Here is a 21,308-nt window from a genome sequence, read left to right as displayed (position 1 = left end):
TGGCTGCGGATAACAAAATCCATTGGCCTGAATGCATTTTCTGTTTTAGAAAAAGCCTGAAATCAACCGTGACTTGTGAAGGTCATTTTAAAAAAATCATCATCCTAATTATTATTATTTGTCATTTCAGCAACGGTTGGCGCAGATGCTATTCTGGGGACAACAAGGCGTGGCTAAAAACCCTGAAGCTGCAATAGAGTGGTACGCAAAGGGTGCTTTGGAGACGGAAGACCCGGCATTAATATATGATTATGCCATTGTATTATTCAAGGTAAGAATAACTTAATTTGTGCCTAAATTCTGCAACTCCCATCAGAATTGCAGAACAGTTTCCTGGAGGCATATGTGCAAACAGGGAGTAGGTAATTAAATAGCTTAGGATTTGCTTCCGTCACTCACTCTAGGGAGAAAGAGATAGCTGATAAAAGGTGGAATGAGAATTGCTCATTTCTCCTACTCACTCCCCCCATTTTTTTTAATAACTGTTTCTATGTTTGGCTCTTTGACTCTCAATGCTTTTCCAAACACCGCTGCATCCTCTAAGAGATGTCCCTGATTCTCAGATGGGTGCCCTTCACCTGGTCTTATTGGACTGCCATTTATGCATGTCACCTCCCTCCCATCTATACAGAAATCACACCTGTGTGATTTGCTGATATTCAGACCCCAATCCCAAGTCTAAAGCCTTTTAATTAACCCCTCCAGAGTCAAGCAGAGAGGAGTTGGAAGAGAAAACCATTGGTGAGAGTTGGTCTCAGCGTGGCTATTCCATGCCATGCCATTATATTGGATTTCGAGTTGGAAGGGACTTTGAGATCCCTAGCTCAACCTGCTCATTTTCCAGATGCAGAAATTGAGGTTCAGTAGAGTTCAAAGACTTGCCCTGGATTTAGGGGTACAGGTCCCCTGCACATGCAAGTGGTGCTCTTAACATTAAATCTTTCACTGCTTGGGTAATCATAAAAACCAAGAGTCAAAGGGTAGCATCTCTGCATCGCTGTGTAGCCGGGCTCCGTGGCTATTGCTACCCATCAAAACACTGGCTTTATCTCCCCTCCCCGGTCCACGGACAAAAATATCCACCATCGTCACTTGCGGAGACGTATTCATTTAGATTCCCTGCCTTCTTTGTCCAGTTATAATCATCCCAACTCCCTTACCATTCTCTCGTGGGTCCAAGTTTAATCATCTTTTTATCTTTGTAATGAATCTTAGCTTGACCCAGTGAAAACAGCCTAGTTAAGTCTTTAGCTTCTGATCAAATGACAGACTGTTTGATCATGTGGTAGACAGAAGCCCTGCACTGAGCTACTTCTGATGGGAAGATCAATTGGGATGGGGCTCGTGATTTCCTGGCTAGGGGTCTTCTAGATGGGAAACACTCTTTATCAGGGCAGGTCGTCATCTTCAGTGCATTTTACAATCTTGGAGACCCTCCATGCCCAGGGAACTGAGCAGCAAAGTAATTTGCTTGGGTGGGGGCCCAAAGCCAATAGATTTTAGAAGAAGAGCTTGAACCAATCACAGTCATTGTCTCTTTCCACTACCTTATGGAGCAACATACACGTGTATTTTGTGTTTCCATGGTCTCTTTTCAACTACAAAGAACACATCCGTGATGATGAAGATCTCTTTGAGCCCAGGTGGTCTTTTCCTCCTAATGCTTACATTTGTGGTGTCTGCCTACATTATGATGTTGCTCAGATTCACAGTCAGCCTTGAGCCTTGATAAGGAAACTGGCTCTAATCGCATCCCCCTACTCAGCAAATCAGCACCGTACCATATTGTACTAAGTGTTGCCTCGGTCATCCTTAAGGAACCTTCTTCTGTTCTCCCTCCTTATGAACTTCCATTCTCCATCTTTACTCTGTCTTTCATCATTTTGTTTCTTTATCCAGCACAGATTTGAACCCAACGAGGGGATGTTCAGAGGATATTTTTTGGGGGGAACTTAGGTCTTGCTCAGTAGCACTAGAAAAGAAGGAGATTTAAATCTGAATTGGATTGATGCATGGAGCTTTGTGTTCTTGTTTTGAAAAATAATCTTTGAGTTAGCAGTTTGCTAGAAAGCGATGATCAGAGATTGTTTCTTAATCATATGCATTGTGGCTTTTGGTTCTCAGTTCATTATTTCAAATCCCACATATTCTCCTATGAAGAAAGTAAATATTTCCAAATTTCCCTATATTATTCAATATTGTCCATATTGTTGTTTAATATGAAACAGCATATTCATGTACACACCTTATATGTGTTTCACACATTATGTCTTGCAAAGCATCTTTACAATATGGTCCCAATTCTTCAGCATCTGGGAAACTCCCCCTTCTCACACAAGAATATTTACCCAGAATAACAGCATAGTTACCCAGTTCACAGTATTCTGGAGAATTACATTTACTCAAAATCCACAGCTCATGAACCCCATTAGATATGTTTATTTTTTCCTCTAGTTATCTAGAGCCCAACTTCTTAACCTGTGGGTTGTGGCCCCATATGGGGTCTCATAACTGAATGTGGGGACCACAGAATTATGATTTATTATCAGTAAATGTTGATTTGTATATCTATTTTATAAACTTGTATACCCGTATGAACATTTCTTGGGCAAAAAGGGTCGTGAATGGAAAAAGTTGAAGAAACCCTGATCAAGACATAATCAGTTCAAAGTAAAGGTATTTAACAAAATAGCATAGCAAGAAAATTTTGGAAAATAGAACAAGTCTTCCATTGTGTAGACTGTATGTCTAGATAACTGTATAGATTTTGTAGACAGTGTATACATTGCATAGGCTGCTCTGCTGATCTCTTAGTGACTCTGGGTCTGTCATTTTTACTGTGCTTGGGCTTATCTGACCTTAGCTCATAAAATCTGCTGCCTTAACTCATGTGTGTAGTTCTTGGACTAAGATCGAGTTCTTTTTTTGTTTTTTTCCCAATTCTCCACCTTCCTGGGAGGAGATCAAAGCCTTCTGTCTCAGATAACTATTTAACTTAAGAGTTAGATATTCTTAGGATCCTCTGGGGCTTGGCACACAAATGCTGTGCCGTGAGGTGGATCAAAGGGTAAAACTAAGGAGGTGAGGTCATTTTTTTCCTGCCCTCCCAGCCATTCTTGTGTTTATTAAGTATGTCTGTCGAGCAAAGGTTGATTGCTTTGGTTCTTTATATTAGCCAGCAAAGAACTCAGTTCTCATGACAATTCTATTTTTAATTTGAGATAATTGGAAGCAGTTTGTTGTGACCCCCATAGGTCATGAAGTAGATACCATGATATGGACAAATAATCAACTTATATAGAGCATTTCATTCACCATGTTACTCTAATCCAGGGTCTTCTCTGCATAAATGCCCTTTAATCTATTTCTACCCCCCAAGTGGATGACCACTGGTTAGTCCATGAGTTTATATTTTATACAATCATCCTGTGCCTTTCCCTTTTAACTTGTATCATCAAACCTAATTACCGTCTCCTCTGTCCTCGCAATCCCTCCCCTTTCCTATAAACAACCCATTTCTAAGTGCTTGCTACTCTTTTCTACTGGAGAATATAACAATTTTAACTGTGAAGCATTTGTTTCACTCTTGTGGCAACAAAGATCTTTTTCTTTAAGACTGAGTTAATATCATCCTCTGATTCTGAAGAATTCTGAATATATACTAGTACTAATTTGATATTTTCACTCCATTGGAGTAGGCTCTCATGAACTAAGACAGAGAATGGTTTTAACCTTTTATTATCACTCCCCTCAGTTCCCTACCCCACTTAAGTCTTTTTATCAAGTTTACCAGTTACCAGTTTCATTCTCATGGCAACAAAAATCTTTTCTTTCCTAAGACTTTGAATTAATATCATCCTCTGTATTCTAATGGAAGTGGATCTCTTTGATAAAGAGAGCTAATTCAGTTTCAATTGATCAAGGATGGACAGAAGCAGCTACAGCCAAAGAAAGAACACTGGGAAATGAATATAAACTGCTTGCATTTTTATTTTTCTTCCCGGGTTATTTCTACCTTCTGAATCCAATTCTCCCTGTGCAACAAGAGAACTGTTCTGCACACATATATTGTATCTAGGATATACTGTAACCTATTTAACATGTAAAGGACTGCTTGCCATCTGGGGAAGGGGGTGAAGGGAGGGAGGAGAAAAATCGGAACAGAAGTGAGTGCAAGGGATAATGCTGTAAAAAATTACCCTGGCATGGATTCTGTCAATAAAAAGTTATTAAAAAAAGAAAAAGAAAAGTATTCATTCCCATAAAAAAAAATTAATATCATCCTCTGCTTCCGAAGAATTCTGATTATATACTAGTACTAATTCTTTAGTGTTTTCACTCCAGTTTAATAGTCTCTAATGAACTAAGAGAATGATTTTAAGCTTTTATTATCACTCCCCTCAGTCCCCTACCCCACTAAAGTCTTATCAAGTTTACCAATTAGATAATCTCAGAAGAAAAACATCGAAGACTGTTAACCTCATTGAATCTTAGCCAGTGCTTCTGATAGCATCAGTTCAGCATTGGTAGAAATAGAGCTTATACAGTGATGAATGGCAATGTCATGTCAGCAAAGTCACCCCGGAAAATAATAACGGAATAACAATACTGTAGCTGACATTCTTTTGGTATTGGCTTTAAATTTAGAAAGTGTGAAGTTTACATTTTTTAAAAATGCACGTCCTGCCAAAAGCTGCCAAGCCCGTTTGCCTTGTTGCTGCAGAGCATTAACTGTGTGTATTTTCTTCATCATTTTTATTGTTGTTGTTTGTTATTGTTTAGGGTCAAGGAGTACGGAAGAATAGAAGGCTCGCTTTAGAACTGATGAAAAAAGCTGCTGCCAAGGTAACACCTAAGCCTCTTATTTACAGTGAAACATTTCCACACCGAGCACCTACGCACTCACGAGTTTGCAGAAGTAAAGGGCTTCACTACACACAAAGATCCTGAAGGTGGAAAAGGGAAGAGAAGGGAGGGGGTTGGAACCCAGTGTAGTGGTTAGGTGTGATTTAGTTCCAGCACACACAGAAACCTGCCATAAGACAGACGGAACAATTGGAAATGGAATTTTTCTTTCTATTAACATAATTCAAAACAAATTATTTTGGCGATGAAAATGTGATCATTGTTCCATTGAGAAGAAATAGCTTATCTCCTTAAAATGGAAGGGACACAAAGACTATTGAATTTGAAAAACCAACATTTTAATCCTTTCGAATTCAACCTTTTAACGTGAAAGGACTTTTTTGGATAACAAGGCTTCAACTGTGACCATATTATTGATTTTAATGCAGTAAATAGCATGGGGGGATATGCCAATCTTCATGTCAGAACAGCTAGGGTCATAGCTGGACTTCGGGGGGATCTTGGGCTAATCATCTGGTTTCTTTCGTCCTCTGGACTGGTCTTTGTCGGCTCAAAATCCTAGGATCTTATGAATCTGTTCTGATGGTGCCGTTCGTCCCAATGGAGATGTTCAAAGTAGCAGTTTTGAAAGAAGCTCCGTAGAAAGGAATCTGTGCTCCTTTCGGAGATATTGTCTGCATTTCATTTTTTTGCCACATAATTGAAAGTCAGGACCAAGCTGTGCTATCATACATCCCGTCTTTATGTATTGTTGTCTATTGAAAGTGTTTCCCTTACAATAGTGATCTGTGTAAAGAGTGCTTAGAACTTTTCTAGGAGCACAATGAAAGCTGGAATAATAAGGTTAATTCTTGTCTCCTATCCCTTTCCCAAGCGAACACCAAATGGCCAGTGTGGATTTAGGGAGGTTCCGTTCCATAAGCATTATTAAGGTTATTGCATTCCAGACACTGGGGTGGGCCCTTGGGAAACAAAGACAAAACAAGGAGCTTCTGGGCTCTTGTAGTTTGGTTTTACTGGAGTATGAAGGAGGAAGTTGAGAAGCAGAGGGGCTATCCAACTCCATAAAGAGCTGTGATCCCCGCTGAGCCAGTGGGAGGAGGAACGTGACTACACTTTGAAGTCACGCTCACAAAACCAGGAAAGGTACCGACTTGGACCCTCCGGAGATGAGGGAGAGGGGGTCGCTTCTCTGACGCAGCCGGGTCCTCATTAGTGCAAATAACGACTCCTGTAAAGTTGTTGTATCTATTCACATTCATGCTATTCAGAGGTATAATTATGGGAAATAAGGCGATTGGTTCCAGTCCAATGGAAATATTCAGTGAGAATTTAAATAATCTAACTTCTTCACTGGATTCGTGATTTGTACTAACCAGGACGTGGCTATGTAAAACAATGCAAATGTAGATTTTCTGTGTCTAGAGGGATCTAGCCATCTCTCTGAGTGGAAAATTAATCATAATGTGTTCTGTTTTAAATGCACATTAAATAGATCTAAAATAATAAGAAACTCCTCAGAGCCAAAGTCATCAACCATGCTGCCAAGCAGGGGGATTCAGTTAAGATGATGCACAATGGGTAGGTACCTCTGTTAAATGAGTTAACATATATACAATGCTGGGCAAGTCTTAAAGGATTTGTTGCTCTTGTTGCTCTGTGGCTGCTGTTTCGGTTGTTGTCATATGCCTTCAGAATGCTAAAGTGATCGGAAAGTGGTCGGAACCCCGGAACCCCAGTTATTTGGTCTCTAGTGTTATCACTGCTTGGGTTAGTTCCTCAGTCAGTATGTTCTTAACTATCCCCATGAGTGCAAGAAATCAATGAAATATCATGGTGGTGAAATTTGCACATGATGATTAACATGAGATACAACTAATTTAGGGACATCTAAATAAATCGGGAATATCAGTGTCCCATTTGACTTCAAATCTACTTTACACATAATAATCATGTGCCATGACCATATAACCGTGTCTATCTCAGTTTCCCCAACTAACCAAAAAATGGGGATGATAATAGCAGTTATCTCACAGGATTGTTGTGAGGATCAAATTAGATTCATTGATAGGATGAATAATAGCATGCCTGGTATACAGTAGATGCTTAATAAATATTCATCCTTTTCATTATTTTTACTGTGAAAATGGGAGATATATGGAAGTTCCCTTCCATACTTTGGAAATGATCCAGTTAAATGTCTCTTTCCTACATTGTGAATGATCCAATCATTCTGGAGAGTAATTTGGAACTATGTCCAAAGGGCTATCAAACTGTGCCTATTCTTTGATCCAACAAAACCACATGTATTGTTGGTCTGTATCCCAATGAGATTTTAAATATTTAAATAATAGTTTTTTATTTTAAAAATACATGCAAAGTTTTCAACATTCACCCTTTTAAAACCTTGTGTTCCAAAATTTTCCTTCCCTTTCCCCATTGCTTTCCCTAGACAGCAAGTAATGAACAGTTCTTCTATACACGTTTCCTTATTTATCATGCTGCACAAGAAAAATCAGATCAAAAAGGAAAAAATGAGAAAGAAAAAAAGCAAGCAAATAATAAAAAAGGTGAAAATACTATGCTGTGAACCACATTCAGTCTCCACATTCTCTATCTGGATGCAGAAGGCTCTCTCCATCACAAATCTATTGGAATTGCCCTGAATCATCTCATTGTTGAAAAGAGCCATGTACATCATAGTTGATCATTACATAGTCTTTTTGTTGCTGTGTACAATGTACTCTTGGTTCTACTCACTTCACTTACCATCAGTTTATGTAAGTCTCTCCAGGCTCTTCTGAAATCATCTTGCTGACTCCAGTGAGATTTTTAAAAAGGACTTTTTTGTATAAAAGTATTCATTATAGCAATGGTTCTCAAAGTCTGGTCCAGAGCAGCCTGGGAATCTCTGAAATCCTTTCAGAGAGTCTACAAATTCATAATTAATTTTTATTTTTAATGTGATCAATATCTATAACTATAACCCACATAAACAAAAACTCTTTGGACAGATCTTCAATCATTTTTAATAGGATAAAGATATTGAGAACAAAAGTTTGAGAACCTGTGCATTACAGCTTTCTGTAGAGGCAAAAAAAAAAAAGGGAAATTGAGACGTCCATCAATTAGGGAATAGTTGTGGTATATTGTTGTAATGAAATACTATTGTGGTATTTAAAAAATGATAAGCAGGATACTTTCAGAAAAACCTGGAAAGACTTATATGAACTAGTGCAAAGTGAACAGTATCAGGAGAACAGTATGCACAGTACCAGCAAAACTATATGATGAAAAACTGTGAATGACCTTGATGTTCTCAGCAATACAGAGATCCAGACAATTCTGAAGGATTTATGAGGGAAAATGTGATCTACCTCCAAAGAAAGAACTGGATAGAATCTGAGTACATACAGCTTGAAGCATACTTTCAAATTTTACTTTATTTTTAATAGGTTTTTTCCAGTTACATGTAAAGACAATTTTTAACATTCATTTCTTTATCAAATTTTAATTTCAAATTTTTTCCCTGCTTCCTTCCCCTTCTTCCTCTCTAAGATAGAAAGCAATTTAATATAGGTTTTATATATATATATATACACAATCATGTAAAACATATTTCTATAATAGTTATATAGTGAAAGAAAAAACAGATCAAAAGGGAAAAAATCCATATACACAAAAAGTGAATAATATACTGTGATCTGCATTTAGACTCCATTAGTTCTTTCTCTGGATGTAGATAGCATTTTCTATCACGAGTTTGAAACATACTTTTAACATTTTTCTTTTTCTTTTTTTTGGTCTACATTTTCTTTCATGACATGGATAATAGGGAACATGTTCTTTACGTCTGCCTATGCATAGTGTTGTTGTTATTCAGTTGTTTAAGTCATGCTCAATTCTTTGTGACCCCATTTGGGGTTTTCTTGGCAAAGATACTGGAGTGGTTGGTCATTTCTTTCCCCAGCCCATTCTACAGATGAGGAAACTGAGGCAAATAGGATTAAGTAACTTGCCCAGGGTCATATGGCTGAGAAATATCTGAGGCCATATTTAAACTCGGGTCTTCATGACTCTTGACCTAGTGCTCCATCCACTGCACCACCTAGCTACACATGTATAATCTATATCAAATTGCTTGCCTTTCAAGGAAGAGGGAGAGGAAAAAGCAAGAGAGAGGATTTGAAACTCAAAATTTAATAAAAACAAATGTTAAAAAATTGTTTTTATGTGTAATTGAGAAACATAAAATAAGAGTTTTAAAAAGAAAAAGATGAGAACAAGATGAACAACAACCACAAAGTGAGTAATTGGGGGAAAATGTAGATAAATTACTTAGGCTAGATATGTCCCTAATGTACCACTACTACTAACATAATAATAATAAAATACTAATTGATCTTTAAAACTTGTCACACTGCTAAAGTTTGACAGATCGATTTATAATTTGGGTATGACTTCTGTTTAAGTTTTTTTTTTTTAATTTGTTATATTATGTGGTTAGATAATACCCCATGATAATAGCTCTATAGAGTTATACTTAATAATCACCTACATTTGCATAGTAGTTAATTTGACAAGTCAATGTCAGTATAATATGAAACATGACTATTCAGTTACAGGATTAATTTTGTTTATACAAATTTGCCAAAATTTTATAGTCAAATGAGTATTGTTTCTTTCAAAATAGCCACGTTGGAAGACTGTACAGTCGTATTCCTGATGCTGCCATTATTCACAGCAGGGCTGAAACTCTTCCTTTGGAACTTCCTTCAGTATCAATAACATGTTCTTTTGGGCATCCTTAGGAGGAGCTCATCTTAATCTTTTGAGCAGGGATATGATTTTTGGAAATAGCTAAATGTCAGACAGAACTAGGTCTGGTGATTAAGGTGTTCAGTGCAGCTTGTGGTACAAAATGAAGCGTGAGTATAATGTAATTTGACTTGATTTTGTATCGCCGTGAGCTTATAAACTGGCTCTTAAGGCATTTCCAAGGCTAAGTTCCAAGCAGTGACAGAATCTTTGAACTAAATGTAAAATGCTTTTCGATTATTAAGCATTTTTTCTCCCTCTCAAAAAAACAAAACCTCACAAATCCTTGAAACAAATATGCAGAGTCGAACAAAGCAGATTCTGATACAGATGGTCACAGATGAGTCTCATTTTCATGTTTGGTCCGTCACTTCTCCTTCCTTATAAGGAATAAGCATTCGTTTTCCTTGGTCCTCCAGAACCAAGACTGGGCAATCAGAAGCCAACAAAGAGACGTCTGCAGGGTTTACAAGAAGGCCTGTTTGTCAGCCTCTAAAAGGCTCCAAGGAAAGAGCAAAGGAAGTTAGAGAGATGCGGGACTCTTGGCTCAGGGAGAAGGTAGAGGAGATTCAGTTTGCTACTGTAACAACACTCCAGGTGCTTCTGGGATGCCCTGAAGACTATTTATGAGCCAGAGACCTATGGAGGGTTTACACTACTCAGGGCTGAGGCACCCACCCTTGCCAGAGAGATGGTCTGAACACTTCCAAGCTGTTCCCAACCGTTAAACAGTGCTGAAATGCTGACCATGTACCTCAGGCTGAGCTCGATCCCTTTCTAGCCAGACTTCCACCTGGAGAAGAGGTTTTGAATTCCTCTCCTGTGGCAAAGCATCTCACGCTGATTCCATTCCAGCAGAGATCTACAAGATTGGGGTTCCACTGCTCACACAGAACTGACTGAAATCTTCTGAGTTCTATGGCAAGAGGAAGTCATCCCCCAGGACTTCAAGGACGCCGCCATTGTCCATCCACAAAAGAATGGGAAATAGTTTGTCATGTGACAGTCATGGGGATAGGAGGGAGAGACCTTCTCTTAGTCATTGCTAGCAAGATTCTCACCAGAGTCCTCTTTAATAAGCTGATCTTTCAGCTGGGAAGATGGTCATCCTTGCACGGACTGATGCTGGATAGGAGAACATTGTACATAACAATAAATGATTGTGATGGACTTGACTCTTTTCACCCATGAGATGATTCAAGACAATTCCAATAGATTTGTAAAGGAGAGAACCATCTTTGTTCAGAGACCGAATGTAGATCAAAGTGTGATATTTTCACCTTTTTTGTTATTGTTTGCTTGGTTTTTTTTCTTTTTCATGTTTTTCCCCTTTTGATCTGATTTTTCTTATGCAGCTTGATGAATATGGAAATGTGTTTAGAAGAACTGCATGTGTTTGATATCGGATTGCTTGCTATCTAGGGGAAAGGGGAGAGGGAGAGAAAGGGAGAAAAAATTGGAACACCAGATTATGCAAAGGTGAATATTGAAAACTCTTGGCATTTATTTGGAAAAATAAAATGCTCTTTAAAAAAGAAGAAGAAAAAGATGGTCATCCACCTGAGAGACAGTGTGACCTCAGAAAGGGCCAGGGAATGACTGACGTGATATTTGCTCTCCAACAACTTCAGGAGAAATGCCAGGAGAACAGAAGTCTGCACACAAGGTTTATAGATCTGACCAAGGCCTTTCTTTGATACTATCAGTCATAAGGGGTTGTGGAAGAGCTTGGCAAAATCTGGGTTGCCTGGAAAAATTCAGTCTTGTACATCAGTTTCATGATAGCGCACTTGCTCAGGGTCGGGATGATTCTCCACGCTTTCCTTGTCACAGAGAAATAGGGCTATATGCTGACTCCTCCCACGCTTTTTAGTTTGATGTTTTCTGATGTTATCAGATGCCTTCAATAAGGACAAAAATGGCATTAAGATCAGGGACTCCACTGATGGTGAATGATGCAAGCCAAAGACTCCAGAGAGCTCTACCAAGCTGCTACGATAGAGAAGTTCTCAAACTAAGATTCAAATGGATAGATAGAGAAATAGGGCTTGCTATAAACACCATCCATGGGTGCTGCTTCTAAACTAAAATCTTAGATAGGACTTGTATATAGACTTACATTCAATATAAACAGGCAAGTTGTCAGAAGCATCAAGGTTACATCAATGTCCGTGAGTCTTTGTCTTCCATCAGAATCCGAAGCTAGGAATCGTAGGGTTGCTTCTTTGTTCTGTTGGTTAATGCTGAACATTATCTCTCTCCCACATAGTAGTGGTGTTTGGGAAGGGATGCAATCTATTTTTGTGTCTCAAACCAACATTCTCCATAATTTTCTTTTCTTTTCTATTGTGAACTTAATCATCAAAAACATTTCAATATTCAAAGAGCAAGAAAAAAAGATTGTACAAGAAAATGAAAATTGGGGGCATATAGTTTATTTTTAGGGATTATATGCATACATATGTATGTATATATATTTATATATTATGTATCTAAGTTTTACATATTTATATGTATTCCATATAATGGAAAAGTAATAATTATCTCAGATAATGATTTTTTTGTTTATCCCCTTATGAAAGTCTATCTTGTTTTCTTCTCTGCACTTAAAAAGCATTTTGCTAATTCTTTTTTTTTTGGTTTTGTTTTGTGTATCTATCTTTATCTTTCTGCATTCAAATATAATCCTCCTCTTTTTTTTTTTTTTTAATGTTCAGTCATCCTGTTTTGCTTTAATAAACTTTTATATGTAAGAATATAGTTGTGGAGCTCATACCGGGCACTCTAAGAGTAAAGCCTTTGGGGATATTTAGTCAGAGAGACACTTGATACTTAGAAGCAAGTCTGTTCCAAGTGCTTTCTAGTCCCTTATATATCTTTATTTACTTAAAGGATATGTCATTTTGTTAATACCATTAACTTTTTTTCTACCAGGTCTACAACTTAATACATGGTCTTCAAGAGTTGTTGTGGCCAAAAACCTCATCATTCTCAATAAGAGCATTTCTGAATTTAGCTAGGCTGGTCTTCAAATGACAAATATAAAGCCTTTCATCAAGTTTCTTGTACCTTAATAGAAACTATCAGATCTTGGATTTCAGGGGCCAGCATTCAAGAATCAAAATCTCCACATTGCAGTGAGGCATCCAAATAAAACTTAAGTAGAGTTAAAATTTTAAAAACTGAGGCAGCTAGATGTCACAATGGATAGAATATCAGCCCTGAAGTCAGGCAAATCTGACCTCAGACACTTAATATTTATCAGCTTTGTGACCCTATACAAGTCACTGAATCCTAATTGCCTCATCAGAAAAAAAGAAACAGACAAATAAAGAAAAAGAGAGAGAAGGAAGAAAAAGAGAGGAAGAAAAGGGAAAAAGAAAGAGAGAGAAAAGATAAATACATTTGGAAAACCAATATAATTATATCTTCATATAATATTTTAAGAAATCTAATATTTCATTTATATGAACATGGCTTCTATTTAATGTAGGATAGTTGGAAAAAATTCATCAATAGAGAACCCACCTTTTAGCAATAATGAAATAAAACCCTACTTCTGGAAACCAACTTCTTACTATGGAATAGCTCTCTTAACTCACTAAAGATTTTCTCTCATTTCCCTTGAACTCTGAACATCTGGATTCTGTGGCCCACTCCTCACATGAATAGTATTTATCTTCTCTTGGCTTCCCTGAACTATAGGAGAAGGAATAAACACATCTACCTCACAAAGAATCTGTGTTCTTGCTAATGATGAGTTACCCACCATGGGAGTAATCATAACCTATTTAAACATATTCAAAGGTGGGAATCTTGGCAGGTAGATTCTCCTATAAATCCTACATCAGAGTCCACACTTAGACCTTTTGTTAGATACTGTAGCATTATAAAGGTATTACTGTAACATATAGGTTGGCCCTCTGTTTCCTTTACTCTTGATACATGACTATTTTATTTCATTTCCTAGCCTTTTGTCTCATTAATAATCTTTTACAATGATTTGATGACTAAAATAGCAATTATTGCCTTTTAAAAGTCATGAGTTGCTACCTTCTTAAACTATGCAAATTTGGGGGCTGTGATCCCTAATGCATTGGCTGATAGATTTTACTGTGTCCTTGAGCATCAGTTAATGGCCTTATTTTCATTTATAAATGGGAAATCTGAAGAGACTGGATTCAGTCTTCTGCTGATAGAAATGCAGTTTATACAAAAGCTTATTCTGTTGTAAAAATAAGTGAAGCAAACCCAAGGTTGCTGTGCTATTTTTCATGATAAATTAAATTTCATGAAAAATTATCCATTCTATTTAAATTTTTTTTCTAATTTTGTTATTTATTTTAACATTTTATAAAAAATTTTGAATATCAAATCCTCTCTTCCTCTAACCTTCCCCCACCTAATGAAAAGGCAAGCAATGTGATAACAATTATATATCTGAATTTATGCAAAAACATTTCTGTGTTAACCACGTCTTCCTGCCTCCTCCTGCAAAAACAAGCAAGAAAAATAAATGAAAAAATTGTACTTTGATTTGTACTTGGAATTCATCACTTGTCTCTCTGGAGGGGGATGGTATTTTTCATCACGAGTCTTCAGAATTATCTTGGTTCATTATATTGATCAGAGTAGCTGATCATCATTACGATATTGTTTGTTACTGCGTGAGATGATCTGATTCTGCTCACTTCATTCTGCATCACTTCAATAGGTCATTCCAGGTTTTTTGGAAACCATCCCCCTTTTTACTTCTTAGAGCAAAAGTACTCCATCACAATCATATAATATGACTCATTCAGCTGTTCCCAATTGATGGGCATGCTCTCAGTTTTCAAGTCCTTGCCAACACAGAACAAACAACAAATATTTTTGTACATGCGAGTCCTTTTCCTTTGTTTTCTTTGGGATACAGACTGGTACTAGTATTTCTGGGTCATAAGATACATGCAGTTTGATATCCTTTTGGACATCGTTCTAAATTGTTCTCCTGAATGATTGGAACAGTTTACAACTTTATCGACAATGCATTAGTGTCCCTTCGGTATTTGCCATTTTCCTTTTTCTGTCAATCCGATAGTAGTAACTCAGAGTTGTTTTAAATTGTATTTCTCTACTCCATAGTGATTTGGATATTTTTTGGTATAGCTATAGTTTTGATTTCTTTTTCTGAAAATGACATCTTTATACCCTTTGAGCATTTATCAGTTGGAAAATGGTTCTTATTTTTATAAATTTGACTCAGTTACCTAGATATTTGAGAAATGAGGCCTTTATCAGAGAAACTTACTATAAAATTTTTTCTATCATTTCATTGTTAATGGTACCTTTTTAGGAAAGTGTAATCTCTCCAATTATATGTTTGATTTAGGCTTTTTGTTTTGTTTTGTTTTGTCTGAGATTATGATTGCTACCACTGCCTTTTTTTTTTTTTAATCACAGATGAAGCATAAGGGATTCTTCTCTAGCCCTTTATTTTAATCCTATATGTCTTTTTGTTTTAGTTGTGTTTCTTGTAATGAACATATTGTTGAATTCTAGTTTCTAATCCATTCTACAATCTATTTCCTATTCACATTCATGGTCAAATTGCTGTGCATTTCTCTCCATTCTGTTTTTTTTTTTCTATTTATCTTTCTCCATCTCCATATCTCTCACATACATCCTTCCTCAAAAATCTATTTTCTTCTGACCACTGACTGCCTTAATCTGCCCTCCTTTTTATTACTCTCCTATTTTTCTTATCCTCTTTTCCTTCTACTTCTTTGTTGGGTACGATAAAATTTTATACTCAAATGAATATTTGTATTGTATGTATATATTCTTTCCTCTTTGAATTAATTTAGATGAAAATGAGATCCAAGTGTTGCCTACCACCTTCCCCATTTTCCCCTCCACTGTAAAAACTCTTCCTTATGTGCTGCTTTTATATCAGATAATGTTTCTCATTCTTTCTCCTCTTTCCCTCTTTGTCCAGTGCATCCCTCTTTCTCACCCTTTCATTTCTTTTTGAGATCATCCCAACATAATCACTTCATATTCATGCTTTCTGTCTCTGTAAACTCCTTCTAATTGCTCTAATAGTAATTAAGTTCTTAGTTAGTTACATGCACATCTTCCCATTTAGGAATGTAAATAGTATAATATCATTAAGTCCCTTATGATTTCTCTTTCATGTTTGCTTTTTTATGTTTCTCTTGAATCTTTTGTTTGAAAGTCTGATTTTCTATTCAGTTCTGGTCTTTTCATTAGGAATCCTTGAAAGTTCTCTATTTCATTAAATATCCATTTTTCCCCACTGAAGGATTATATTCAGTTTTTCTTGATGATTTATCCTTTGTTGTAATCCTAGGTCCTTTGCCTTCTGGAATATTATATTCTAAGGTCTCTACTTCAGTGTGGAAGCTGCTAACTCTTGTGTGATCCTGATTATGGCTCCATAGCATTTGAATTCTTTCTTTCTGATTATTTACAAAATTTTCTCTTTGATATGGGAATTCTGAAATTTGGCTATAATATTTCTAGGAATTTTCACTTGGGAATTTCTTTCAGTAAATGATCCATGGATTATTTTTATCTTATCTTCTGTAAAATATCAAGAGAATTTTCCTTTGTAATTTATTGAAATCTAATAGCTAGGATTTCTATTTGATCATGATTTTCAGGTAGTCCACTGATCCTGAAATTACCTCCCTTCAATCTGTCTTTTTGGAGGAGTTGTTTTTCTATTAAGATATTTCACATTTTCTTCCATCTTTTAATCTTTTGACTTTGTTTTATTATTTCTTGATGTCTCATAAAGTCTTTGGCTTTCACTTGACCCATTCTGCTTTTTAAGGAATTATTTTCTTCAGTGAGCTGTTGTACCCTTTTCCCCATCTTTTTAAGGAGTCATTTTCAGTAGTAAAGTTTTGTATCACTTTTTCCCATTTAGCTAATTCTTCTTTCTAAGATGAACTTTTTTTCATTGAAATTTTGTGTCTTTTTTACCATTTGGCAAATTCTGTATTTTAAGGTGATGATCTTTCTTGCCACCACAGTAGTTTTTTTATGGTCAGGTTATTTTTTGGTTGTTTGTTGAATCTTCCAGCTTATTTTTGACTTTGAATTTCATTTTAAAGTTGAACTCTGTTCCCAGGGTGGGATTGGAAGAGGCACTATCTCAAGCTTTAGTTTTTTTGTGCTGATGTTTTCAGAGCTATTTCTGGGGATTTGAAACTCTTTGGGGCTTCCAATGTGGTCTTATCCTGGGAGAAATATGATCACTGCTCTCCTGGTCTGTGCTTTGGTCTTTACCCAGGAAGGAGCTCTGTCCATCTATAATTAGAAATGCTAGGAAAGGCTCCTTTCAGTCCTGGAATTTTGATCAGATCCCATGCTTCCCTGTAATCACAAATACTATTGCTCCTCTCCATCTTGTTATTAGGGCCCCTGTTACCCAAGAGCACCCAGTTTGATGAGCCTGGTGTCTGTCTCAGGGTCCTCTGTAATCTCTCTCTAACCAGTTGTTCACTCCTCTTACCTGGAAGAACCTTCAGCTTCTGCTGCTATTGTGGCCTTCCACAATATCCACCATTGATGTCACAGTACATACTCCAGGCTAACCCCCATCCTTGTGTCACAAACTTTTCTTGCTAACCACCTAAGTTGTCTTGGGCTGGAAAACATTTCTCATCCCAACATTTTGTTGGCTACACTGCTCCTAAAATCAATTTGACACACTGTTTTAAAACTTTTTGGAGGGGAATATTGGGAGAATTCAACTAGATTGCTACCTTTATTCCACCATCTTAGCTGCCTCATGTCCATTCCGTTTTGACAATCTACCTAGCTTATCAATTGATCACCAGCAATATTAACGATAACGTATATTTATATAGCACTTTATAATGAAAATTCTATCATATCACATGAGATCCTAAAGTCTTAGAAAGTACGCGAGGAATCCTCTAGTTTACCAATTACCTTTAAGCAGACCTTGCAAGGACCGTTATTACCCCTTTTACAGGGGAGTGAATCAAGGCTCAGACAATTTTAAGTGATTTGCCTGAAGCTGGTAAATGGCAGAACCAGGACTTTAGACCCTGGTGTGCTAAATCTGGGTTCAGCTCTTCTCCAATTCATCATCCAAGCAATCTAATAAGTATTTATGAGGTGCCTGTTCTGGGCAGTGTATTATACTGATGCTAGATACGCAAAAATAAAACAAGAAACACTTCTTGTACGCAGAGTTTCTTTTTCACCGGAGAACAGAATGCAGAGAGACGCTTTATACAAATAGCTTTGGCTTACTGTGTGGTTGGTCTTGAGCCCTTTTAGCAGTGGGTGACATTAAGAAAAAGATTTTGAGAACTGTATTTCAACATCATTGGCTTCCTTTGTATCCCTATATGTTTTATCATATGCATTTAAAAAGTTTTCTGAGGAGGGGCCCATAAACTTCACCAGCCTGCCACGTGGATCCATGACATACACACACATACAAAAGGCTAAGAAGCCATTTGAGTAGAAGTTCTGCCTGAATCCTTTTAGATCAATAGCTTCTCATTTCAAACAGATGGGGTTTTTTAGAGATACCGGAGGAGGATCTGTTGAAGCGAGTGAGAGATGCAAAAAAGAACAAGAATATGAGAAATATGGATGGATTTAATTCAACCAGAGCAAGAATACTCATTGTAGTGTAGGCAATCCTCTCCCCAGGTGCTGAAGACAGCTACTCCAGCACTCTTCCTAAAATCGGCCCCTTTCAGGTTCAGTCACTTTTTTGTGAAAACCTCCTCTTGCCTCCTACATCCTCCCTTCTTCTCTTAAATGCCCAATCCCTGCTGAGACTTTAAACTGGCTGTCAAAGCCGGGAAGGCTCCGCTGTCACAGATGGCCTTTACTTGCAAGTAGGAAGTCGTGGTGATTTCCTGCTGTGGTGATTTCATTGTTTATGGCAGAGTAACCAAACAGATCAGTGGACAGATCAAGCGGAAAGCTCCTTGAGGTAGGGTAGAGTTCAGACCTCACGGTCCCAAATGCCTTCCATCCCTCCAGGGCTCTTCAAAAAGTTCTGTTCCTTATGCTTCTCTATTCTGGGCTGCCCTGCCTACAGTAGAATGTTGCTCTCCTAAGGAACTAAGGATCATTAGAGCACAGAAAGGGAGGGATACATTGGGCCCCAGCATCCCTGTTCAGATGATAGACAAACCATCACAACTGCTTTATAAAAGCCTACATGGATAGGGATGTTGGGAATGTCTCTATATATTTTAAAGTCTATATAAATGACCCATCTGCCCCCTAAAAAAGTAACAGTACAGGCTTCTGGAGGGATAAGATTTGGACAGATTACCATATTCTCTTATGACTTTAACTTTGTTTCCTAGGAAAAATAATATCTTTTTTTGTTTGTTTCAAAACGCAGGGATTGCATCAGGCAGTGAATGGCCTAGGATGGTATTACCACAAATTTAGGAGAAACTATGTCAAAGCAGCAAAATACTGGCTAAAAGCAGAAGAAATGGGGAATCCAGATGCCTCATACAATCTTGGAGTTCTTTATCTAGATGGCATTTTCCCAGGAGTCACTGGAAGGAACCAAGTGAGTAAGATTTTGAAGCCATTACTGAAACCCCCCCCCCTTTTTTTTTTAACCAACCTGCTTCCCAATGGACTTAGGGAAATCTATAAAATTGAAACATATATGGAAAAGGACAAATAAAAACAAAAATCATAAGCAAGGAAAAGAACCAGTGGAAGTAGATATAACCATACCCAGATCTGATTAGTGGAGCCTTTCGTTTTGTTCTGAGCTTCCTGAAAGCTCAGGTAGAAATGGAGACAATTATAGTTTTAAAAATTATTATATATGAATATATAAAATATATTTTTATTATCTTGAGAAAGGGGAAGCATACAAGTTAGTCTAGGGGAAAAAAAAAAAAAAACTTTGTCATGGCCATGAATTCTAAGCAGAAGCAAGTATTTGTTGAGTGTCTTCCAAGTGCCTCTGGAGGCACCTGAGGAGGTCTAGATGGTCAGGCGTATGGTCTTTGCTCCAGAGACTTTACCTGTTCTAAATGGTGACATAGAAAAGAAGGTCCTCAGAGAGTATTTAGATGCGTAGGAGGGTTACTAAACATGCATAAAAAGCAAAAACACATATTGGCCGCCCAAAAATCTCGGTGCGGTTTGAAGCTTTAGTAGAAAGTTTTAAGCTTTAATAGCTTGAAAGTGTGCAAAGACTTTTGGGATACCCTGTATGTATTTTTATTCATTATGCATGCTTAATAACCCTCCTACACATTTAAATACATGACACTTATATTGCTAATTATATTCCCGTTTTCATCTCTCTTAAAATAAATTAAAATTGTATGTATGTGTTTGGAGGGAGGGATTAGGAAAATCAACTGAGCGGCTTTTCACCTGAAGTGACTTCTAGTGTGCTCTCTGTGTGATGAACAGGCTTGTTTATGGGCTGGCCGGATCCCCGGACGAGCTGGAGTGGCTTGTCACATGTCAGACAGAAGCCCTTCTTCAGAGGGCTCCTTGTGCCGTCTTTGGTTTCTTTAGGGCATTTGAAGTTATGAGTCTGTGATAAAATCAGTCTTGAGGTGCCTCGCTATCTTGGCACTTGTGAAATCAACTCAGCAGAGAGGGAAGCAGAACATGGAAAAGGGACCTCTGTATTAGGCAGCCTGACATCTTTATCTGTTTCTTTGCAGACATTAGCTGGTGAATATTTCCATAAGGCTGCACAAGGAGGACATATCGAAGGAACCTTGTGGTGCTCCCTGTACTATATGACTGGCAATTTGGAGACTTTTCCTAGAGACCCCGAGAAAGCCGTTGTGTAAGAAACCATGAAAAGTTCTCCGTGGAAGAGACATTTACCAGAGTAACAGCAACTCAGGGAATGGGGAGATGTGTTCTGGGAAATAGTGTCTTGGGAATTCTTAACATTTCTCCTTGGGAAATTACCATTACTCAAGCTTACCTTATTTGGAATTCACTGATTCTTAATTATCTGGCAACGGATTATCCTGTCTATTAGTTAGCTGGCCCTTTTTTTCTGGTGAGAGAAAATAAAACTTAGCTAGATCCTAAAAAGCAAGCCCATTTGAACAAAGAGGTGATTGGAATAGCAGGTGAAAATGAGGTTTTTAGATTATATTAAGAATTTCATTTATTAGAAGGGAAGTCAATAAGCACTTCTAAAAATTACTTTTGTGAACAAAGACATCACCAACTTTAGAGAGACATTTTCATATGTGGGAATGGAAATGGGCAGTGATATGCATATCGTAGGTAAATGACATTCATGAAAAGTAAAAATTTACCTTATCAATTTCTGCATCCTCTACTTTCCTGTTATTTCCTTAGCATAAATAATTGAGAATTGGCCATCTGGACCTGTCCTCTACCATTTTTATTTGTAAGCATTTATGAGAGAGAACAGTCACTACAAAGCTCTAAAAAATGTCTCATCATTTTTCTTCTTGACATTCAGTTGTGATTTGTTGCTATGTGAAAATTCGAACAGGCAAAATATTCCCCAAATGGGATTTGTAGAGCTCATATGCAAAAAAAAGATAATTATTTCCACCTAATTTAATTTGCGGTGGTTTTTGATATTT

The 21,308-nt window shown here is 37.3% G+C and overlaps 1 protein-coding gene across 1 annotated transcript in view; it reads left to right on the top strand.

Annotated features, from left to right (window-relative positions):
- SEL1L3 (SEL1L family member 3) overlaps positions 1-21,308 on the top strand; it is a 110,919-nt gene that overhangs the window by 69,213 nt on the left and 20,398 nt on the right. Inside the window, exons 13-16 of the mRNA XM_051967383.1 lie at positions 131-271; positions 4,783-4,845; positions 19,094-19,270; positions 20,397-20,524. Coding sequence (XP_051823343.1) covers positions 131-271; positions 4,783-4,845; positions 19,094-19,270; positions 20,397-20,524 — 509 coding nt within the window. The remainder of the gene's footprint in view (positions 1-130; positions 272-4,782; positions 4,846-19,093; positions 19,271-20,396; positions 20,525-21,308) is intronic.

The sequence above is a fragment of the Antechinus flavipes genome, chromosome 6 (genome assembly GCF_016432865.1).
Source record: "Antechinus flavipes isolate AdamAnt ecotype Samford, QLD, Australia chromosome 6, AdamAnt_v2, whole genome shotgun sequence".
Lineage (NCBI taxonomy): Eukaryota > Metazoa > Chordata > Mammalia > Dasyuromorphia > Dasyuridae > Antechinus > Antechinus flavipes.
This window is presented reverse-complemented; position numbering and strand designations above follow the sequence as displayed.